Genomic DNA, 19,204 nt, shown 5'->3' with positions numbered 1-19,204 from the left:
TGCATTGGGAGGAAGTAAACATTCCCGACGTGGCCTCGAACACTTGAACTGTGAGTGTGTCCTACAACCACCCATGCATGACCTGTTGGAAAGAGCTGATTAGTTTATATGTAAATTACTGTTAATATTAAGCTATTTTCTTTAACTAGAGATAGAATGTGTTCAGAAAAATAAAGTTTGGCTATTCTATACAGATAAATTATTCCATGATCCACGGAAAATGGAAGGTTATAGTAATGACACATTTTATATCTTTCGTTGTAACTTTGACCTTGATGGTTGCCTTGTTTCTATCATGAGTTCACCAGCAGATTATTATTCTTTTGCAAAAGATAAATTACAAAATCACGAATATCCCTGTGCCATTTTGTAGACCTCTTGAGAGGTTTTCAGCAGAATGTACTCATCTGACACGTTTGGAGACTAGAGTGTTAAGACTGTGCCATTTTGAGGAGCACATAACAAGAGTGATTGCCACATTAAATTCTCTCATGGAGACTCAGGGCTGCGGTTCATGAACTGCTGCACTCGGTGAATTTAATGTTCTTACTGTCTCAGGGAAGAATGCTAAGCTTCTTTCAAGCACATATTTTTTTAAAGGGCTTTGTTGCCATTTAAATCGAGAAACACAAAGTCAGCCACTCAGCAGAGTTTAGGGAAGGGAAGGATGGAGCTCACTAAAGCTGTCATTAGAGTGTCTAGTATTTACACACAGGTATGAATTCCCTTGGGCTTTGTGAAGGACTTATGCAATGCGAAGTGTTTTCAAGGCCTTTGCTTATTAGTTCTTGCAGATCAATAAGTTGGGCCCTATAACTGTTTCCATTTTACTGCTGAAGAAGCAGCGTGAGGAATCAGCGAATACCCAAAGTCTAGCTAAGTGACATAGCAAGGTTCCAACTTGGGTCGGATAACTTTTAAACATGGTATATGCTATTTCTTCTGCTCCATAAGTATATCATGTTTAGATACTCAGTCTCTTTTGTTCACATTTTAATATGATTCTCTTCTCTCGATAGAATTGTTTTAACTCTTTACCCCCACATAACTGTTTCATCCCCCTCCCCATGCCCTTTCTCTAATGTGCCTTTGTAGTGGTACAGATGAAGGCTTTTTGTGCATCTTGTCTTTATATGAGACCTCCTGTTTAGGCCCTAATTAAACCCAATGGACTGGGTTTGCTTTGGATTTAAGAGAAACAAATGATGAGGCTGGATGTTGCATCGTATTAACAAGCATTCACTTTTGCCAAATGAGGTACAAGACTGACTGCTACACCTAAGCCCCAGGCACACTATGACAGAACTAAAGGTGACAACTGTGGTGCTCTCCCAATATGGGCTCTTAAGAATACCAAAATCTAGGAAGAGTTGCTCACATACAGAAATACAAACGAGCACACACACATTTTATATAATAAATGCTCATGTTGCCACTTCTCTATTTATTTCCTCAGATCTTTTTATACTCATACTTATATTTCTTAGCCCAAAAATTACCATTTATTCCAGTGCCCATTTCATTAGGGGCTTTTAAAAAAAAAAGCTGAAGATATTTGTAATCATAATCCAGTGTTCATTTTGTAGAATGATGAATTTTACAGCTCTACAATTATGATGCTAAAGCTCTGCTAATTTGAAATTGGTTATTTTTATCTCAGGCATAAAACAAAATGGAAACATGATTTGCTCACAGTTAGTGGTTCTGTTTATTTAAATATTAGCCAATACCTATCCAAAGGAAGGCACAAGAACTCAGGTATGCTTGAAATATAAATTTAACAAATAGTGTTCAGTTCAGATTTTTTATCTTTAAGTGGATTTATTTAGACGTGTTGTATTTGTGATACTTCCTTGATGCATAGTTTGAATGTGTGCATATTTAAGTGTATGGCATGTTGGTATGGCCCTGGTTAATAGTAGGGATCCTGAAAAATGGAAGTTATTTTCTTTTGTGAGTGGCATGGAGCCTGTTAACTTAACCTGGATGTCATCTTAATGAAGCTAATAGTTACACACATGTCTGGCTGTGTTGTTCATTACTCTACTGAACTTTGTGTAATTGGGCTCATCCTGTGAATATGTATTTCTTATCTATAAACATTCTGATATGCCAGGTGTGTGTTTTTAATCCCAGAACTCTGGAGGCAGTGGCAGGCAAATCTGATTTTGAGGCCAGCCAAGTTTACATAAGCAGATCCAAGCCAGGTAAAGATGTAGAGTTAGACCCTGTCACAAATCAAAACAAAGCAAAGCCCTTCATGTTAAGAAATCTGGCTAATTCAAGAAATAGCCAGCCTGCTTGCTTACCTTAGATACCTGTAGTTTCTCATTAGAGTGACTTTTCTGCAAGCTTTATTCTTTAATTTTCTGTTTAATTTAATTAAGGCACATCCACTTATGACATGGCTGCTACCACAAAATGAAAAAGAAAACAACAACAAAGCTTTGTTCTTGAGGAAGGAAAAAATTACTTTTTGTTTTGCTTGTTTTGATTTGATTTCTAGCACATTAATGACTGAGAAGGAGTAAAACATTTTGGCTATGTCACATACTCTGCTTAATTTTAAAAACTGTATCTCTATTGAGAAAAGACAAGTGGAACTCTTTCTTATCCCTGAAGGTGTCTTGACTTGCCCCATGGTAGCTGTAGTGTTACTTCCAAATGTCTGTAGATAAAAATATTTCAGTGTATTAGGTAGGTTATATTTCCTGGTGAGGACAGAGCTTCCAAATAAAAAAGTTAAGCTGTAACTTAGCTTTTAAAATTGCCTGTGCACATTTGTGTTTGGAGACATATTCTATGAGTTAATTAAATCGGAGAATTCATAAAAACATGACAGCATCACATTGGATTGCTTAGGATAGCCGTAGAGTGCATTAAAACATGTGATAGAGACTGGATTATGTCTAAAGACCATTTACAAAAAAACATATCTTATCTTCTAATTAATTAATTAACTAACTCAATGCTTAGTGTCCTGAAGGTACAGCTTTCTAATTGAATGATCAGACTTCAAGATTGAGCCATTCCTCAGTTCTCCTGTAACTCACCTTGTATTTACTGTGTGCACCTCTACATTTTTGCTGTGTAGGAGAAAGTTCCTTTGATGTCAGGTCGTGATCTTGATTGGGAAGAAGAAATAGCCAAATCCAGGTCACATGACTGCGTGCCCGTTCTCTCCGAGCATCCACTGTACATTCTCTATACATCTGGAACAACTGGGATGCCTAAGGTACTTGCTTCCTTTGGGAGCTCCACAGTGGCAGGTTTCCATTGCAGGGGATCTGTCTGACTATGAAATGAAAATATTTTCCAATTGTAGCTTGATGCTTTGATGCAGGTCTTTTATTTCTTAAGTGAATTTTCTACAAATCCTATTAAAGGGAAACACTTTCACCTTTTTTTTTTCAAAATTCTTGGCTGTCAACACTAAATACTTGCTTTGGTAAACTGATAAAATCAGTATGCTGTTAATTGAGTATTGACTGGTGTGTGTGTGTGTGTGTGTGTGTGTGTGTGTGTGTGTGTGTGTATTATTGGCGCTCTAAATTTTGTGACACTATGCTCTAACCAAAGTAAACGATATATTTAAAAGAAGTAATTTTATTTTTTTAATGAATGTTATTTTCCATGCAGTATAAAATCAAAGTTTTTACAGTTCTTCATTCTCTGTGTGTGTGTGTGTGTGTGTGTGTGTACGGGGTGACACTGTATGCCATAGCATGCATGTGAAAGATAGAGGATAAGATAAGAGAGTTGGTTCTTTCGCTTTGTTATGTGGGTTTTAGTGGTTACATTCAGGACATCATACTGAGTGGCAGGTACTTTCACCTTCTGAGCCCTCTTGCCAACCTTGAAATAGACTTTTGACCAAGGATCATTTGGTGCTTCATTGTAAATGTAAAGTTGAAGTCTAGACAGTTTGAGTCAGAGGCAAGATATCTGAAGTATTCAACTGTATGATTTATAATGAGATACTTGACATCCTTTCATCCATCTACCATGAAAGTTGTTTTTGCAAAGCAAAATAACTAAAGGCATCAATACTCATGAATGTATTTGGTGTCAACAAATAAAGTATTAGTACAATAACCTCAAGTGACAGGTCCTTCATACAACTTAATATTTTCCTTGTTATCTTCATTAGATGGTTCCATCAGATGTTTACAGGGAGACCAACCTTTCAAAATCTCCTACATCTCTGAGTAGTATTTCTTCATTATTTTGGGGTTGTTTTGAGCAACAGAGTTTGGAAAACATAATCTCAAGTATATTAAGATAAGGACTCTATTCGATTTGCTTTAAAAAGGAAATCTAAGGTAGTCCATGAGAAAGTTACGTGGGAAAAAGGAAAACGTCTGGTAGTTCAACATACCCTCTGAGGTGACGTATTTGATTGCATTGTTTTCTTTGATTAAGTGCTGAATGTATATGATGCCCAATACTATTTGTTTGGTTGGTTGTCTAAATAAGGATATGCATATACAAAATGATAATTGTTTCTATTGAATTACAATCTAGGAAATTTTTTTCTACAGTTCTATTCACTTGAAAAATAAACATTTCATCATCACTGAAGACGAAGATTTGTTTGTTCAAAACAGTCCAAGTGATTTATTCTCATTTCATTTTTGTTATAAACAAGCCCCATCTAATTCAACTGGGCATTTCCCCATAAAATTACACTGAGTTTGGCGAAGCTATAATTTCATATAAAATCTTAATATGTATGTAAGGAAAACCTTAGCACTAAAAATGATATAACCTCATCAAACTTAAGGGACTAATGTTAGCAAACATTCCACTTTAGTTTGTTAAAAGTCTGAAGAATTTTATTTAAAAAATGTGATACAACTCAACTATAATATAACGGTTACTTTCAGTACTTTGAAGGTGCTATCGCAGGCTGCTTAGGATAATTAAGTAATACAAATTAATTGTTAGTGTTTCAAATCATGGTCATATCAATTAGTAGTCTATTTTGATCACAAGAATATACATCCTAGGTTTAACAGATAGATAAGATTCTATCGATAGGTAAGGTAAATTAGATAAAGTCTTCAAAAACCTCAGAGACCTACAGAATATGGCATTTAAATACGTTTTTTTTTTTTTTTTTTTTTTTTTTTTTTTTTTTTTGGTTCTGGTTTACTTTTTTAAGCTGTTCTACATTTTTAAAATTAATTTATTCTTGTTACATCTCAATGATATCCCATCTTTTGTATCCTCCCATTCTTCCCTCCCTCCCATTTTCCCCTTACTCACCTCCCCTATGGCTGTGCCTGAGGGGGACTTCCTCCCCCTTTATATGCTCATAGGGTATCAAGTCTCTTCTTGGTAGCCTGCTATCCTTCCTCTTTGACAATAAGACAGGTTAATCCCTGGCAACACCAAGCCTACCTCAAGGAAGATGATGAGCATCAGTGAACCTCCTTATGGAGATGGCTTCAAACTTGGCAAATCAGCCACTGGGAAAACTGTCCTAATTGCTGCCATAGACAGAATTCTGCCTAAAAATGGGCAAGGTTGGATCCAGGCAGAGTAGATGGCCGAAGTCTGCCAAGACAGAGTAAGCACATCCTCAGTATTTCCTGTCTCACAAATATGTCTGTCAGATATATCGGCTCCAAAGTTATAGAGTTTTGTGTGACTGTTCAGGCAGCAAACTCTCTCTGTCATATTCTCATTTTGGAAGCTGCTAACCTGCCGTTCCTGTCTATTCAAGTAATTAATTTTATGCCTTATTAAATTTCTGATGGGGTTGAAATTTTACAACTAAGCTTAATTGTTTAGGGCTTAAGATGTTTTTAGGTCTAGATAGATGTCTTAAGTTGATAAAGATGAGATATAATAGATATCAATTTACATTCAGAATTTTAGACACACTAAGATAAGAAAGATGTTTTCTTCAAGGTTGCCAAATACAAATAGCAAAAGCACGATAAATGTAACATTTATATAATTCCTGATTGTTTCATGGTTCTTCTTGCTACATGTAGTTTATTTTATATATGTGTAATAATATAAATGTATATGTAAAAAAGAAAATATTTTTAAAAACATATTCATGCCATATTTACGCTTCAAATCACCCCTACCAAATTTGCTGTTACCTTCTCAGAGGAAGATAAGGCTTTTTTTTTCCAGCAAAATGCTGATTCATCCAGTATAGATGAAATACAGATGAAATTAATCCACAGAGCACTCAGTTTGGAAAGCATGGTTCGTAGCTGCCTGATGTTTTCTCTGAGTTATGAACATCCCTTCTAGATTCCTCTCATGCCTGAACTGAAAATAATCTTCTGATGTTTCTTCCATATTTTATTTGTTTCCACTTAATGGAAACTTAATTGGAGAAAGCTACAATTGTTTAGAAATTCTGTCAAACATCCCCTGGATGGGGAGTCCTGGTGGCACTCAGAGGAAGGATAGCAGGCTACCAAGAAGAGACTTGATACCATATGAGCATATACAGGGGGAAGATGTCCCCCCAAGTCACAGTCATAGGGGCGGAGAATAGGGGGAAAGCAGGAGGGAGGGAGGAATTGGAGGATACCAGGGATGGGATAACAATTGAGTTGTAATATGGATCAATTAACAAAATATATTTAAAAAGTTAAAAAAATAGAAATTCGGTCAATTGAATATACTTGTGCTGAGTCTATGCAAAACAGATAGACTGTGAGTAATTCTTAGTTGTTCTAATCTAGGAAGGCAACTGTACATGGATTTGAGTAATGCAATACAGACAGTAATCAGCTTGTGGAGGAGATACACATCAAAAACAAGGAGACCGTTTTTCATGCCGTGTGGCTTAGAGTTTCACTTAGGGCAGCACAATTAATTGGTATGAATCAGGTCTGGTTCAGAATTAGGAATGAGATGGAGAAGAAACCATGACTTTGAATACATACAAAAGTAGATGGTCTTGATCTTGGAAAGGGGGCAGGTGTTGAACATATTGTGTGTGATGTGACTTTGGGATATTAATACTAGTACAGTCAGTCACTGGAAATGAGCCTGATTCCAAGAGTTACATTGAGAACTGAATATAGGCTCCCGTGGCTTATTAGTGTGAAGGTCTGGCTTTCAATCATAGAGTGGGTGGATTTTGCAAACTATGACATGTGGTATGCTATTGTGTGAATTTTCTTTCCTGGATAGAGGTGAATAAACATCTATTTACCCCAGAAAATCACTGTGACAAACCAAAGGCATTTATTCCAGCCAGTCTAGAGATTGTACTGCTATTACTTACAGGAGCACAGGTGGGTGGTGATGTAGGGGAGCATGGTGACTCAAAGGTAGCTGCATCCTCAAACTGCTAATCTCAGCAGGAGACAAAAGTTGTATCCCTGCAGCTCCCCACCCACTTCATAGGAACTCCGCCAGAGACTTTCCAATGCTTTAGCAATTTATTACTGTATTCCTAATACCCCAAGCACGGTGGGCCTTGCAAATCCTATAACATTCTGATATTTCCATATTTTGAAAGTTTCATTAGTTTCCTGAATTTTATGAGCAGGAAACTATTTTTTCTACAATAGGGGATATTTCAACCAGGAGGAAATAGCTACAGAGCTCCATGTCCCTTACTGATGCTCTTGAATTTTTCTCCTTGTATTTTTCCATCACATGACCTGACTATTAGAATGTCTGTTTATTTTATTTCACTTATTCTTGATCATTGGGCCACTATGCCATGGCAACACTCATTTATTCTTAGGATCATGACTTGTTATGAAATTGTGGTAAGTAACATCTACTAGGGAAATAAAGAGTTTTTCCTTCACAACCAATGAATATGTAGTTTGTGTGTAAAAACTAAATATTTATAATGCAATTAACAGACACCTCATATCTATTTATCAAAAAAAAAAAATAGTGATCACTTCCCTTTCAGGACTTGACCTTCCCAGACATAGGTTCTTGTCTTATGCTACAATATTAGCAATAAATGAGTCAATATTAGGATCCAAAAATTGAATTAGAAAACAATTGATTGAACTTATAACAGTTATGCTGGTGGACATGCACTGGCCTGGCATATTGGTAGTTTGTACTGCGCATGGTCCATACCAAGCAGAGTAATAGGTGACAATTTACCCATAGTGGTCTACATAATAACACAAAAGCCACCCAATGGAGAAAGAACTGATACTGTAATCTTATCTTGATTTCTCCAAGTCCTGTAACCAAAACATGTGATGTTTTTTTTAGCACTAGGAACCTACTTTCTAATTCTAAAATAAAATTACATCAGTCAAAAGCCTTGACAGTTTGTTGGGCTTCCTTAGATAAAAATCCGTAGTGATATAATACTTCTTTCTAGCAAGAGATTAAACATAAATAAAATAAATAAAAATAAAGAAAAGAAAAGTGAGAGAAAGGAAGGAAGGAAAGAAGGAAGAAAGGACACTTGTTGATTTTGGATAGATCTACCTTCACCACCTATCCAGAAAACTCTTTCAAACTCATTGACTGTTGTTTCTACTGTTGTTACAGATGTTCCCAAACACTCAAGAATTAGAATAATATAGTGAGACCTTTTTTTTAATATGTTGGTTGAGGTTTCTGAAGGCCCAAGCACATTCTCTTTTATGCCACTATCCATTGGTCTTAGATAGCTAAGGGGACACAAAAAAAAAATATCAGCACTGTTCAATTCATATAGAGATATTCTCATCATTTGCATCATTTGTTTCATCCAAAGAGTGACACTTGGCAGTGATGAGAGACACCAAGCCATTCGGCTCTCCATAATCCACCATAATTTCCATTAGCCATCTGGCTTTCAGATCTTGGGTTAGTGCTGCCACTGCACTTATCCCCAAACCAGATGCCCTTGATGGGGTCAGATTGTATCTTTGGGTCTGGGTCATGTCAAAGAGAGAGTAGGTTCATGTTCTGGATTGACAGCCAATGGAGGTGGCTTCCAAGCCCTTGTCAGTAAATGCTGGGGAATCTCCAGAGCCCTTGCCTTTCAATTAGCTACACCTGGCTACTGAACTATCCCTGGACAGAGCTGAAAATCTCTACCCTCAGTGTACTGTGTTTACAAGAGAGAAATGTACACCAGACAGTGTAATCACCCACCCCTAGGTAGAACAGGCTGAATCTTTTACAATCTTTTTTTTTAAACTTAGGCAGTTTTATTACTTAGGTCTCTCATTGATCGATGCCTAAGATCTGAAGCCATCCAGATGTCCACTAGCATAGCACGTGGCTCTTTGTCGTCATCCCTGGGACTCGGGCTGGAAACAGATCTTGCCACATGTTTTTTCCATACTTAGCTAGGCCAACCTCTCTTGTTTGTTTTGCCCTTTGATCATCCTTCTCTTTCCCAGTTGCTTCAGCACATTGGGTATCTATCTGGTTTACTCACCCATAGAAATCGTTTAGATCTGTTTGTACCTTATTATTTCACAAAGCTCATTTCTCAACACATGAGTCAGCAAAAGCCACAAAAGTCCCACTTAGTTGGTCCCCTTATTGCTGCCACAAGATTTATGACCCTCCGCCACCACCAGAAACAAAACAAATAACAAATAAAATTTAAAACTTAAAGAAGAGTTTGATTTTGATGCACAGTTCAAGGCTAGCATGCATCACTGATGGAGAAGCCATGGAAGCCAAATCCTGAGGCAGCTGGTTATGTTGTATGCATGGAGTATGTGTGTGTGCGTGATGGGGTATGCACATGCCCCTGGGCATGCATGGTCAGAGGGCAACTGAACGTATCAGTTTGTGCTCTCCACCTTTTTGACATAGGTCTCTTGCTTATCTAAAATCAGGTCTTCATGGTTGCATGGCAAATACCTCATCCATTGAGTCATCACCCCAGCTCCCTGATAGATAACCTTTAAACCCATGAACTTCTTGTCCCCCTGGGCTTCTAGTCATGTCATGGTGTAAAACGAATTAAAAAAAAAATCCAACATCAAAAGGCCCTATAGTCTTTAGCAATACTAACACTGTTTAAGAGTCTAAAGTCTACAGCTTTTCTGGGAATCAGAACAATTGCATGATTTTGAGTTGCTATAAGATTAAAAACAAAACATGTTTCATTGTTCCTATATACAATATCACAGAATAAGGAGTCCCATTCCAGTACAAAGAATGGGGACAGAGCAAGGAAAAGGGAAACCAAAAGGCTGAAATGCAATGAGGCAGATTTCAAATCCTGCAGCTCCACATCAGGCATCTAGAAGTTGTGGTGTAATCACCTAGGAGACCTTGGCTAGCTTTCCTTCTGCACCTCCGTTACCTGAAGCACATATAGCTCCTCCCTTGGGCCTGCTCTACTCTGTTTAACCAGCTTTTCTTGGCAGACTCTCCATGGTCTTGGCATCTCAAACAGTCTGCTATCTCCATTGCAACTTGGACTTTATCATCATTGCTTTACCCAGGGACCTCAGGAATGTGCACAGAATACAGCCCTGGATCACATTGTGCAGTTTCACTGACCTTATAGAATGTTGGCCTATGTCCCATGATTTCATGGTGCCCTCATTCTTGCATCTTTTATGCATGTAAGCAAGTACTATATAGGTAGCATTGTCAAGATTTGGTGTCATTTGGGGGCTAAGTCTGTCTGCCTTGAGCCAAGATTGCATTAACAGTCACCTGACCTAGGGTATCATTTGGGGGGGGGGAATTGGTTTGAGCAGGAAGCCCCTCCTATGGTGTTCCCAGTCTAGACTCTCTCTTTTAAAATTCATTCCCATTTTCAATAGATAGAACCTTTCAAGGTGGCATTTGTCCCCGGGAAACTTATTCTGTTGCACCAGGGCAGAACAGCAGATTTCCCTTTAATGACACTAAATAAGTCCAGGTGCTTTAGAGCATGAGCATACCTCCTTTGTAAGTGTGAATTCATTAAAACTCTTTTCCTTGACCAACTACACATTTTAAAATATCTTTCTGCACAGTTCATCAGGAAAGAGAAGTCCTGGAAGTAGAATCTTGAAGCAGCTGGTTACGTTGTATCGTGTGTGTGTGTGTGTGTGTGTGTGTGTGTGTGTGTGCGCGCGCATGATGGGGGTTCCCTTCCTCCTCCCCTCCCTCCCTCCCTTCTTTACTCCTTCCTCTCTCTATATCTCTCTTTCTCTCTGTCTCTTTCTTTCTTTCACTGCCTGCCCCCACCATGTGGATTTGAGCAATCATCCGTAAACATGGCTTATCCCAAATGAGATGTCTTCTGCCAAATACTAATTTTACTTTTGAATTTAGCCTTGCTCAAGTTCTTATTGCAGAGGCAGAATGCAACAAGATTATTTCTCAGAACACGATAGGCGTGATCTCTAGCCCAGTTTCTGATGGCTTCTGGAACCTCAGAAACAAGGCTACCACCATGTGAGTGTAGCATGGCATTCTGTCCGTCCCAAGTCCCACCAGATGGGCAGTAGCTTATTAACTTATGCTTGTGGCATTCACGAGCATTTCTAGCCAGTGTTTCAGACTCCTGGACATTTTTCCTGAAAAGTCAGTTCCTAACACCTAAGAACCACAGGGTCAGGCCCCCCACAGCAGCAGCTCCAATTCTTTCATGTTTCTGTGACAAAATGCCCTGCAAATAAGTTCAGAAACCAATGCTGCCTTTTGTATTTTCCTCACAGTTCAAGGCTGATTTGAGCTTCTGCTCTCTGTATTACACAGTTTAGGACCTTAGTCCATGCAATGATAAAACACATATTTAGGGTGGCTCTTCCTATTTCAATTAAACTAATTAGGAAAACCATTCACAGGCCTACCCAGAAGTCTGTGTCTTAGATAATCAAGAATGCAGACAAGTTGTCAATCAATGTTAACCATCACAAAGTCCATGCCAGTCATCTGGTACCCGATGAATCAACACTTTCCTTAACTCTCCTAATGAACACAGTCCTATCTAGGCCAGTGAACTAGAGATCAAATATCACCCCTCTCTTAATTAGTTCCATTAGTAATGCCTGTCTTCCTCTATGGTCTTCTAGCCTCTGATATTTATGGAGTGATCAGTCAATGATAACCAAGGGTCTCTAATGGCTCAGTCCAAATGAGCCAGTCCATCAGAGACAGTTTTCCCTTATCTTGCCTCGGGTTATGAATTCTTTTTCTTTTTTTTTCTCGAGGAGTGAAGAAATGACAGTTACTCCATTTCTCCAGCTCCATAGCACCCCCACTGATCCTATTAACCCACATGTGACACAGCCTTAGAAACCAGGCTATAAGAGGTGCTTTCATTCTTTCTTTGAAATTCTTTACAAATTCAGAATGTTTCAAAGGCAGACTATCCCCTGAATTTGATAGTTTCCTGTGCTGGACCATTATCAGAGCTCTCATCTACATACTGAATGATGGATTCTTTACTTCCTTTGTATTAAAGGTCAAACCTAAAGGGTATCTTTTCTCATTTCTACCTTATTTCCTTCTATATTCATTCTCCAATTCTTCATGTGGGTTCCAAGCATTTGAATGTTAGGAGGGAGTTCTCTGCACATACCGAATTTGTATTGTCTTTCTCTTGCATCCTGCCAGTAGTAAGGAAAGGCAAGCCGACATGTCCATCTCATCCTCCGTTTTATTCCAGCCCCCTCCCACATGTGGAAGAGTACATGTAAGTGTCTGTTTCCATTGCAATTTTTCCTTTATATAGGCATTTCCTTCCCTATGGAGACAGGTCAATCTCAGTTGTATTTTTTTATTGCTCACAGCAAAGGACACACAACAGGCATATAAGCTTACTGTAGGTCAATGTATGGTACTTTTGTGGAAAGCCACCTGCATGCTCCTGAGGTGGACTTCATTCACCATGGAGGCATGTTAGTCTGTAATATGGAGAGGACTCTGGCCACCATGGGATTCCCCTCACTGATGCTCCATTTGAAGAACTGAAGAGAAGTTGGCTTTGGCTGTAGAACTTATCATTTGCATCAGAGAGAAAACAAATTCTAGGATAGCAAGAAGTTACAGCATCCATTATAATATAGGGGAAACAAATGCAGTGCTTTGAATAGGAATAGCCGCCATAGAGGCATGTGTTTGAATATGTGGTCCATAGGGAGTGGCATTGTTGGGAGGTGTGGCCTTGTTGGAGTAGGTGAGGCTTTGCTGAAAGAAGTGTGACATGAGGCGGTGGGCTTTGAGGTCTCAGAAACTCAAGCCTGTTGCCCATATAGCACTCTCAGCTCTATCTCCAGCACCATGTCTGTCTGCACACTGCCAAGTCTATGTGGTTGAACTAACGAGTTTGTTTGAGGTTGCTTATTGGACCATAAGTGATGCAAAGGCAGCTAGCTACATCACCAAAAGTTCACTGAATCACTGCAGCTCACTGCACAACTGGCAGACAGCACTACTAGATAGTGTCCTTTCCTCTAGCAACTGCTTTCTGCTTATCAGTTTGGGGCGAGCCTTGTGACTCTTGTAAATGTCTACGCTCTTGGGCCCTTTAAGTTTTATTAGTTTCCCTAAGGTTATGACCCTCCCCTTCACTGCTGGAATTTTCTTAATTAGGAGAGAATTAGTACACAATAAATGGCAAGATCTCTCGCAGCCCCTCAAACATATTTTCTTCCATTAGGGAGACACGTTGATATCATACTTTCATGCCACTTACTTTAATATACTTTATATACTTACTAGGGCATGTCTTTGAATATATCCCAATTTTTTTTTATTCCAGTCTGGCATTAATCATGACCAAGGTAGGTCTTCAGAATATTTGGTGAACATTTTCTTTTCTGGAGTTGATGTGTTTTTACAGACTCCATTTTTTATTCTTATAATCTTTTTTTTTTTTTTTTCATTTTAAAGGCATAATAAAAATTAATTGTGTTTAAAACTTTGAACACAAGAAAGATCAGTATATTTTCAGGAATAAAACATTGACATATAGGTTATACGTCACTATGCAGTATTATTTCTTAGAAAAATGGTATTTTAAAGTACTTGAAGTGTTTTAAAACACTCTTAAGCTGGGAGAATGGCTCAGTGAGTAAATTGCCTGCCATGTAAATCTAATGACTTGATTTTAGATCTGCAGATTCCACATAACAAGCTGTACCTAGGAGAACACATGGGTCTATAGTCCTGGGTGTCTTTTCCTAGAGGTGGGAGGCAGACAGGAGGAGAAGTACTGGAAGCTCATACATCCGTGAGTCTGGGAAATGCGTCAGTGAGCAACAATAGAGACTTTGTCTCAAATCAGGGAGAAGACAAAGATCAACATCAGAGTTTCCTCTGACGTCTACCCATGTGCTATAACTCATGTGTGTTTATACCCATATGCATGTACACACACATTATACCCTCCTCTAAGACCCTGCTTCTTATATGCATATATATGGTCTATATTAAGTAGTCTTATGTTTTGCATGAACTTGCAGATGTATGTAGAGGCGTACTTTCATCTGTGTTTACTAACCCAGGAATTACTGGGAGTGGCACGAAGGGGTAATCTGCTCGCTGCAGCTGCTATTCAAGCCTCTATGTCTCAACTGCTTTTCCTGCGTATTAGTTTTGATGTGGGTTTCATATTCTGTTTGCAGTTCATGACTGCATTCCACAGGGTTTAATAAGGGCCGCCCACCTTTATCTCCACTTAAATTTTCTACCTTGGAAGGACTCTAGTAATCAGGAAGGGGTTAAAAAAAAAAAAGGCCAGTGCCAATAAATACAAATAGAAGAATAGGAGGGAAACACAAGCAGAAGGATGGGCTGAAACAGAGGCAGCGAAGAAAGGCTGTAGATAAGGCTTTCGTGCATTTGCAGCAGTCTTGTAACTTTCATTCCTACTATGTAGACATAGTTTTCTTCCTTGCCCTAGGGGAACAGCTGAGAGAGAGAAAGTGAGAGCAAGAGTAATAAAAATAAGAGAACATTTTTTTCCATCTCTTGTACAATTCTTGCTGGTAAAGTGCTGAACTTGCTACATCTTAGCCCCTTATCTCGGAGTTGCAGATCGATAAGAAATTACATAGCTGCTAAAGAATCTTCTGCAGGGGCAGTCTCAGAGTTTGTAAGAAGCTGTAGCAAGAAATTTTGTATTTGATGAAATATCTCAAATGGAAACATTCTATCTCTTCTATGATGCTTCACTAAGTTCTACCACTTGGAAGGATTTCTCCTGAAAAGGGGGGAAAAAAGATTATTTTTCTCAGACTATGATCTTCTTGAGATACAGGTGCTTACTCACTTTACTGTTGATTTTCTTAGTCAGAACATGGGCCAAATGTCTATTCTACAGCATACACAGTGCACTATGTCTGTGCCTCACCCTGAGGGAAATGAACGCTTTCTCTCCCAGCAACCATCAACTGCCAGTATCTCCTCTGGTTGGGGTGGGGCCTCCTGAGCCTCCACATGCTCTAGAATGTTGACTAGCTTGATTTGTGTAAGCCTTTCTCAGGCAACCACAGCTGCTGTGAGCTCATGACAGCAAAGGCCAAAAGGCACTGTTTCATATCAGTCCTTCTGAAAATCTGACTCTTACCAAATTCCTCCATCTCCCTCTATTGTTTCTTAAGCCTTCGGGGCATGAAAACTGATGTGGACACCACATGGTGGGAAAAGCAAAACACTATCATTTATATTCTCCACTTTGAACTGTTGTCTCTTACTCATTGATGCCCACTGGGGGAAAAAAAGAAGTTACTCTGTTAAGAATTGAAAGACATTAGTCTATTGGTAAAACAATAAGTACTTAGAAGGCAGTTTTATATGTTGTTCATTTAGCAAACTAATAGAAGTAGATTCACCTCTCGAGACTATGACTGCCCCAGCCATGTGTTCCCGACTAGGATTAAAGTTTAAAGTTCTAGGCACAAGTTTGATCCTATGTGGTGACTTTAAATCCAATCAGAACTTGGCTGGTAACCCCAAAACATTTATGCCATTGCATCAGTGGGTATATCTTGCCAGGATTGTTGTTATTGTGACTTTCAACATTCATGAGTAGATGAAGTTGTGATGGTATAGAGAATTGTTTAAAGTTAATCAGAGCTAGATCTTTTGCTTATTAATTCTTTAACTCCCTTTACCATTTGAAGATGTGTTTCTTTTAAATACAATATATATTTCTCAGTGTGTGTGTGTGTGTGTGTGTGTGTGTGTGTGTGTGTGTGTGTGTGGAATAAGGCCCATTAGAGATGGATTTACAGGGGGTTGTAAGCTGCCCAAAGTGAGTTCTGGGAGCTGAACCCAGGTCCTCTGGGTTATCGTTAAGTGCAAACACTTCAGCCTTTCAGCTTCATATAGAACAATTTAAATGCCCCGTAACGTACAACCTGTTAAGAAATGAATTTCCCACCCATCCCATCTCACTGCACACAGCACCCTTCTTTTTGTTTGTGTATCAGCACTCTTTTCTCATGTGCATGCTTTGTTTTGTTTTTTGTTTTTTGGCCTTGAGTTACAGCGATAGAAACTGCACATTTTCTGAAGTCTCATTTTTCCATCTCCATTTAATGTTATAATTTAGGTAACTCTGTGGCTGTTCTTACCATAAAAAAGCATTCCATTAGGTTATTGTAGTTATTAAGGTCCTCTCTGTAATGACTCTGATCTCATTCATTCCTGGGTGACAAGCAACCATCCTTTCCTTTTATAGAAATTGAATTTGATGCTTTTTAATACTGTGTAAATTTTGATGTGGTCAGAAAGAAAGACCGTGTAATTGTAATACTTCCCATTCTGAAACAGTGTCTTTTCATGTCTTCTTCTGGGTGTGGAGTGCTGCCGTCACTCGGAGATTTTTCAGCTTCTCCGTATCCTGATGATTTTGTCTGACGCTGTAGAGTCTAGAATGTTGGTAGTGTAGGTGGCTTTTCTGACACTGCATTAGATCACTAGGCTTTTTTTTTTTTTTTTTTTTTTTACATTTAAGGTAGACTATAAGCATAGGTAGGCACTCAAAAGACTAAAATAGTTCAGACTTGCATTTTAGAGGGAAACATTATTCTTGAGCAAATACTTTTACCTTAACTACAACATTCAATATATACTTTAAAATTCTCCTCGTTAGAACCAGGCTTTGTAAACACACCTGCAGTTCCATGGACTGAAAGTGAAAGGCAGGTGGGTTGCTCAAGCCCAGGTATTTGAGGCCAGCCTAGCCATATAGCAAGAATCACTCTTTTAAAAATAGCTATTTTTAGTTTCTGATTAATTTTGCTTCTCGTTACTTTTTTCATTATCTGCCAACCATGGTTACAGGCAAAAAACAACATATTTGTCTCCTTGTTTTATTAGCAAATTAATATTTATAATAACATTTCTTGATACCCAATGTTTCTCTCTCCTTTTTCTTCTGAATATCTCATAAAATATCAACATGCAAATATGAGTCTGGCTAGTTCCTTGCTTCTACATCATTGAGACGTCTCAGATACTTAAAGTCTATTGTCTAAATTTTTAGGAGGTCTGGCCATATTGCATAACTATTGTTGAATAATGAACTCATGCTGACTAAATTTTTAATAGTAACTTTTTAAGGAGATGACTGAAGAATAATAAATATTTAAATTATAGCCTTTGACTCTTGTTTAACTATATTTTTAAAAAATTAGAATATTTGATTATGGTCTGTAATTATTTGACATTTTTCACCATGTGAATGAAACCAGGATGGGTTAAATTATAATCTCTAGAATGACAGAAGTGATATTGTTTAAAAATGTTAAACTTAGGCTGGGAGTGTAGTTCAATGGTAGAGTCCATGCCCATACATGCATACCCCTGGTTCAATGTTTATAAAAATATATAACTATGTTCTTAAATATTAGCCATTACAATATAAATGCTTTATAACTCATGGTTTGATTAGATGGCTAAGATGCATAGATTTTTTGGTAGCATACACTTAAGTATTGACTGATTTACACAGTCTGTTGGTAAACATTATGTCAAAAAGTAGTCGTTTAATAAAGAAACAGAAACTGATTCATAGTTTAAATAGTTGCATTAATACTTAGTTCTGTATCCCACGAATTTTATTCTCCATATTTATTCCCCATTTCTAGCCAGTGCATTTTACCCCCTAAAATTTTACTCTGTTCATGATAATACGTAATTTCTTGATACAATGCAGCGACACTAAGATAAAGGTTACTTATGCCATCACATATGGAGAATTCTAGTTGGTGCCTAACTAGAAGCTTCATCCCTGCTGACTAGCGTGCATGGTACTGGAAGATACTCTTTGAGTACTACAGGAGGAGACAGGTAATCATCAGTATCAACAGCAACAAATTCTCTGGCACAGAAGGTCTGAGAGCAACCAACCAAGGTCTGTGAAATGAGGTGGAGCCCAAGATGGCCAAGAACCTGACACTAGCTATGCCATGCGCCCCGGGTAAAGGGCAATATTATTATTCTGCTAAAGAAATATAGCAATAGAGTGATTCCTAGTGGAATTTGCTAAATCCATAGATCAGCATCTCACTCAACCCATAACAGAGAAACCTCTTCTTGTAATAAGTGGCAAATAGCACTGATACCCAGAGCTGCACAATACGCAGAGCGTGAGGAAATATGGATTACATAGTCCTAAGGAGGATAGCTTCATCAAACCGTTCCGCTCGAGGTTCAGCAATCTGTGCCGAAGAGGGGATGCAAAGATTATAAGAGCCAGAGGTAGTGGATGACTCCAAGGAAACAGCATCTTTTTTGCCCTGCAGGGCTGATACACATGTGAACTCACAGAAATGAAGAGCAACACAGGTTCAAGCGGGAAAGGGTCCCAACAGAGGGAGAGCAAATGGACACGGCATCACAAACCCAACCAGGAAGCTATCAGCAAAAGATTCCTATTGGCAAAAGGAAAATTTTTTTTTTCCCAATGGAGTCTCACTGGGTTTATCAACCACACTCTGAAGCAGTCCCATGCTTACAGGTAGTTGGGCAACACTAAATGAATTCCATTGTGTTTTTGAAGATGGTTCCTTTCATTTTGCTTTCTTTTGACATTTTTTAATTGTTGTTGTTTGTTTTTGTTTTTTGATATTTTTTTTTGTCACAGCAGTCTTTTGCTTCTTTGTTTTGATTTTCGTTTTCATGTTTTTTGTGTGTTTCTTATTTTTCCTTTTTTTAAAATTAAATATTTGAATGGTAGACTTAGAGCGAAAACATAAGTTGGGTGGGTAAGGAAGCGAGGAGGATCTGGAAAGAGTTGTGGTGAAAACATGATCTAAATATTTTATCTGAATGGAACTCAATTTTA

At 38.3% G+C, this 19,204-nt stretch overlaps 1 protein-coding gene across 1 annotated transcript in view; it reads left to right on the top strand.

Annotated features, from left to right (window-relative positions):
* Acss3 (acyl-CoA synthetase short chain family member 3) overlaps positions 1–19,204 on the top strand; it is a 158,378-nt gene that overhangs the window by 56,147 nt on the left and 83,027 nt on the right. The window contains exon 5 of the mRNA XM_051172695.1: positions 3,095–3,235. Coding sequence (XP_051028652.1) covers positions 3,095–3,235 — 141 coding nt within the window. The remainder of the gene's footprint in view (positions 1–3,094; positions 3,236–19,204) is intronic.

The sequence above is a fragment of the Acomys russatus genome, chromosome 31 (genome assembly GCF_903995435.1).
Source record: "Acomys russatus chromosome 31, mAcoRus1.1, whole genome shotgun sequence".
Classification (NCBI taxonomy): Eukaryota; Metazoa; Chordata; class Mammalia; order Rodentia; family Muridae; genus Acomys; species Acomys russatus.
This window is presented reverse-complemented; position numbering and strand designations above follow the sequence as displayed.